Below are 5,603 nucleotides of genomic sequence, written 5' to 3'. Positions count from 1 at the left end.
TCCAGCTCTACACCTTGTTATCTCAACATTTAGGCCATGTTTGCCCTGCATTTGCACAGAACAAAGAGTTATAGCCCGGGGAAGGGAAATAGATGGGAACCCAGGAAATTAGGACGGCTTTGGTAACCAGGAGAGAACCAGAAGGGGCAAGGGGACACTGGAAGCAGGGGAAAAGGGAGAAAGCGAGGGGAAAACCACGTGCATGCGTGTTCCTGAGTTAGCACACATCTTGCAGGTTCCAGCAAATGCCACCGTATTACCACCAGACGCCTGTGACGTTGCTTAAAGAACGAAGCAGTTCAGAGAAGGTTTCGCTCAACTAATTCTGGTCATGATGGAATTTGTCTTAAGAGGCAAGGCTGGATCCATTGCAGTTCGGAAGAATGAGAGGTAATATTGAAACACTAAAGGATCCTGACATCCTGATGGATGCTCGCGGGATGTCTCTCCCTGTGGGAGACATTAAAACTAGGGGACGGTTTAAAAAATAACGGATCACTCATTTTCATTCATCTCGGCCTCCTCCAGTTGTTCCCAGAATCACAGATGTCAGTCTACAGTCAATTCGATTCACTCCACATGATATAAAGAAATGGTTGGAGACACTGGATACAATGAAGGTTACAGGGTCCCTACAACACTCCAGCAATAGTACTGAATATCTGTGCCCCAGAATTTGCTGCTCCCCTAGCCAAGCTGCTCTAGTAGTTACAACACTGGTATCTACCTGACAACGTGGAAAATTGCTCAGGTATGTCCTGTACACAAAAAGCAGGACAAATCCAACCCGGCCAATTACTGCCCCATCAGTCTCCTCTCGATCATCAGTGAAGTGATGGAAGGTGTCATCAACAGCGCTATCAAGCAGCACCTGCTCAGCAATAACCTGCTCAGTGACGCCCAGTTTGGGTTCCACCAAGACCACTCAGCTCCTGACCTCATTACAGCCTTAGCTCAAACATGGACAAAACAGCTGAACTCCAGAGGTGAGGTGAGAGTGACAACCCTTAACAATAGGCTGCGTTCGACTGAGTGGGGCATCACAGAGGCCTAGCAAAACTGGAATCAATGGGAATCAGGGGGCAAACGCTCCAATGGTTGGACTCTATAGCTGACACAGAGGAAGATGGTCGTGGTTGTTGGTGGTCAATCATCTCAGCTCCAGGACATCACTGCAGGAGTTTCAGCTGCTTCATCAATGACCTTCCCTCCATCATAAGGTCAGAAGTGGGGATGTTCGCCGATGATTGCACAATGTTCAGCACCATTTGAGACTCCTCAGATACTGAAGCACTCACAATGGGTTGGCACAGAGACAGTGGGATGAATAACCTCTTTCTGTGCTATAATCATTCTATGATTTAATGTCAATTACTGTACCCACCCAGTGGGCAGGGATGGCTCCTCCTGTATCCCATAATCCACTTCCCACCTGACCCCAATGGCATGACTCTTCCTGTATCCCACCAGCCATTTCCCAGCTACCTACCTGGTGGAACAGGGTCCTGAGTCCGACTGTGCTTGTGTTTGTGTTTGCTTTTCTTCTTTGGAGGCTGGATATGCATCAGTCGATATTGTTCAGGTAGCTGCAGGGTGCAGGAGAGGCGGTCAGAGAGGAAAGAGACAGAAATAGAAATTCCACAGGAAAATCGGCAGGTCTGGCAGCAACTGTGGATAGAAAGCGCAGTTCTGAAGAAGGGTGACTGGACTCCAAATGTTAACTCTGCTTCCTCACCACAGATGCTGCCAGACCTGCTGAGTTTCTCCAACAATTTCTGTTTTTGTTTCACATTTCTGGCATCTGTAGTTCTTTGTTTAGTAGAAAGGAAAGAGATCCTGTTTAGAGACAAAAAAAAACTGTAGATGCTGGAATCTCAGGTAGACAAACAGGAGGCTGGAAAAACACAGCAGGCCAGGATGCATCTGGAGGAAAGGAGCAATCAATGATTTGGGTATTACCCTTCTTCAGGTCTGGATGTGGGGGAGCTGCAGATAAGGGGGCGGGAGGGGTGGAGGCAAAATGGTGGGGATAGATGGACACTGGTGGTATGACCTGGTTGGTCGATGGGAGTGGTGAATCCAGTTGGGGTCTGGAAGGGAGGGTCAGAAGGTGGAATGGAAGGGAGGAGGTGGGGCTGGAAGGGAAACTGGGGGGATGGCTGGGAAGGGTATTTGAAATTGGAGAACTCAGTGTTGAGTCCTCCGGGCTGTGGGGTGCCCAGGCGGAAGATAAGGTGTTGTTCTTCAAATTTATGTTCTGAGTTGCTGTGACACTGGAGGAGGCTGAGGATGGACACGTCGGGGGTGGGGGGAGTTGAAATGGACGGTAAGTGGGAGGTTAGGCTGGCTGTTACAGGCCAGGCAAAGATGCTCGGCGAAACGGTCACCTAGTCTACGTTTGCTCTCACTGATGTAGAGAAGACCAAAAGCAATAGACAAGGTTGGAGGAAATGCAGGTGAAGCTCTGTCTCACATGGAAGGGCTGTTTCGGGATTTGAATGGAGGTAAGGGAGGTTGTGTATGGGCAGGTACAGCATATTTTACGGTTACAGGGGAAGGTGGTTTGGTGGGGAGTGTGGCGCAAACTTAGGAGTCGTGAAGGGAATGGTCCTTGCAGAAGGCAGAGAGGGGTGGGGAGTGGAAGATGTTCTGGGTGGTGGGGTCTAATTGGAATTGGCAGAAGTGTTTGAGGATGATACATTGGATGTGGAGTCTGGTGGGATGGAAAGTGAGGACAAAGGGATCCTATCTTTATTATGTTTGGGGGATGTGGGGGGTGGTTAGGAGCTGTGGAGTGGGAAATGGAAGAGGCACAGTGGAGGGCTGCCTGGAAGACAGAGGGGGGGAAAACAGCGTTGTTTGAAAGAGCAGCACCGGTTTGGGGGAAAGGGGGTGGAAATCACTAAGTACAGTGGTAACATGGACAGAGAACGAGGGGCTGATAATGAGCAGAGAGAGGGAGGGATGGGGAGACACAGACAGACAAGACACACCTTGAGAGTAACAGTGAAGAGAGAGAGAGAGAGAGACAGAGAAAAAGCGTGCACGTGAAAGAGATCAGTGAACAAACAGAGAGAGAAAGAGCAAGAGAGACAGAGACAAAGACAGACTGATAGACAAGAGAGACACTGAGAGTAACGGTAAAGCTAAAGAAAGATGGACACACACACACACACACACCAGCTCCCCCCAAACCTGCCTCTGAGGGAGTAACATTGAACAGAGAGGGAGAGAGAGACACCCCGAGAATGACAGTGAACAAGAGAGATAGAGAGCAGGAGACACACCCTGAAAGTGCCAGTTAACAAACAGAGCGACAGCGAAACAGACAAGCATGTGTTCTGGGGAAGGGTCACTGGATCCGAAACATTAACTCTGATTTTTCTTCACAGATGCTGCCAGACCTGCTGAGCTTTTCCAGCAACTTCTGTTTTTGTTCCTGATCAGTTCGTTCGGTTTTCGTTTGTGACAGCAAAACAGAGACAGGCTGACAAACAACAGACAGACCCCAAGAGTAACAGTGAAGAGAAAGGGGAATGGACATACACACCCTGAGGGAGTAACATTGAATGGGGGGGAGAGAGAGAGAGAGAGAGAGACACACACACACCCAGAGTGACAGTGAACAGACAGAGCACAAAACACACCCCAAGTGTGACAGGGAACTGAGAGAGAGAGAGCGCGAGACATACCCCGAGAGTGACAGTGAACCAAAAGAGCGGGAAAAAAAAAGAGGCAGACATACCTTGAGGAACTGACAACGAACAGACAGAGAACGACAGAGAGACAGCGAGCGAGAGAGCGCGAGCGAGACAAACATGCACACACACCGAGACAGTCTCAATGAACAAAGTGGGAGGAAGACACATCAAGGAGCGATAATGAACTGAGAGAGAAAGAGAGAGAGAAAGAGACAGAGACAAGTCTTGGGGTTGTGATGGTGAACAGCATGAGACACACGCACATAGACAGATACACAGTGACTGTGAACTCGGAGTGACAGTAATCACAGGGGGACACTGCTGTACGATCTCACTGTGCTTGCATTGCTTACCGGGCCCGTGTGCAGTCGGAAGCCCGTGAGCAAGGTGCCAGTCAGAAGGTTAAAGGAGTTGCCACAGATTGGTTGTTTGTCAATGAGGGAGCGTAGACTGCTGTTATCTTGTGAACCAGGCATATCGATCATTCCTACACGAGAGACAGAGAGAAGAGTGAGGGTGCAGAGTGCAGTGCTATTAGCTCCGTTCACAACTGTTGGATTCTAATATTACACAGTCACAAATTTAGCCCTGATTGGCTGGGTAGTTGGCCATTCTTCCGGAGCCATTTCCCCAAATCAAATATACTCCATATTTATTTATGATTTTGATCAGGGCATAGGAAGCACCATGTTTAAGTTTGTTAATGCCACCAAAGTAGGTGGCACTGAGCAGTCTAGCTGGAAGAACAGTACTGAAAACATATTCTGAGAGATTAAGAGAATGCACAAAACATTGACAAATGGATTCAAATCCCCTGCACCCTCCTCCAGCCCCCTGGTACTCTCCTCCATCCTCTCAGGACCCCAACCTAATTCCTACACCTTCCTCCAAGATCTCTGCACTCTTACTATTCCAGCTTCTTGATCCTCTCCTGATTTTCACCACTCCACCAGTGATAGCCATGCCCCTAAGCTCTGGAATTCCCTCCCAGAAATCTCGGTCTCTCCATATAATACCTGGCAGGTCTGGCAGGAAATTGCTCAGCTTATCCTTCACTTTCTTCCCACAGAATTTATTGTAGGCATGCTCCAGATTGTAGTGAGTAATGAGATTCGTGCTTCCAGTGAGGTCTGTTCCACCTGCAAGAAAATTAAAAGCAAAACATTCAGAAATTTGAGCGACATTCTGGACAATTCTACACATGTAGAAACAAACAAAAAGGAAGGTGTTATCCCTTCCATTGTATCTCATAGCTATGAGATACAGTCAGTAACACAGGATGCTGGGGGAAAGGGTTTGGGGAGGGGGGGGAAGCAGTGGAAGAGAGGATACTGAGTAACAGTATGAGGGAGATGGACTAACAACAGTGGAGTTACAGTCAGTAACACGGGCTGCTAGGGAAAGAGGGGTTACTGAGTGATAGCGTGAGGAAGCTGGTTGAATATGAGGAGAGACACAGTCAGGAAGACAGGGTGCTCGGGGGGAGAGGGGTTACTGAGAGACAGTGTGAGGGAGCTGGATTAACATCAGGAGGGATACAGTCAGTAACACAGGGTGCTGGGGTGGGGGAAGAGGGGTTACTGAGTGACACAGTGTGAGGGAGAGGGATTAACATCAGTACAGATACAGTCAGTAACACAGGGGGCTGGGGGGGAGAGGGGTTACTGAGTGACAATGGAGGGAGCTGGATTAACATCAGGAGGGATACAGTCAGTATCTGGGGAATTGGAAGTCTGATACATCCTCATAATGTAAGAAGTTTGCAATCCAATTGGCCGAACACTCCGAGAGTGGAGCCCTCCCCATTGGCGGAGCTCTACTAGCCAGCCCTCCCATTGGCCGAGCGCCCACAGAGGCCAGCCTCGCCATTGGCCGAGCGCCCACAGAAGCCAGCCTCGCCAT

At 49.1% G+C, this 5,603-nt stretch overlaps 1 protein-coding gene across 1 annotated transcript in view; it reads right to left on the bottom strand.

Moving 5' to 3' along the window:
- Positions 1-5,603, bottom strand: part of med19b (mediator complex subunit 19b) — a 9,685-nt gene that overhangs the window by 3,369 nt on the left and 713 nt on the right. Inside the window, exons 2-4 of the mRNA XM_048620845.1 lie at positions 4,718-4,840; positions 4,055-4,188; positions 1,490-1,586 (exon numbers count right to left, since the gene is read on the bottom strand). Coding sequence (XP_048476802.1) covers positions 1,490-1,586; positions 4,055-4,188; positions 4,718-4,840 — 354 coding nt within the window. The remainder of the gene's footprint in view (positions 1-1,489; positions 1,587-4,054; positions 4,189-4,717; positions 4,841-5,603) is intronic.

The sequence above is a fragment of the Rhincodon typus genome, chromosome 48, assembly GCF_021869965.1.
Source record: "Rhincodon typus isolate 14 chromosome 48, sRhiTyp1.1, whole genome shotgun sequence".
Classification (NCBI taxonomy): Eukaryota; Metazoa; Chordata; class Chondrichthyes; order Orectolobiformes; family Rhincodontidae; genus Rhincodon; species Rhincodon typus.
The sequence above is the reverse complement of the archived record's forward strand: the minus strand, read 5'-3'. Positions and strand labels throughout refer to the sequence as shown.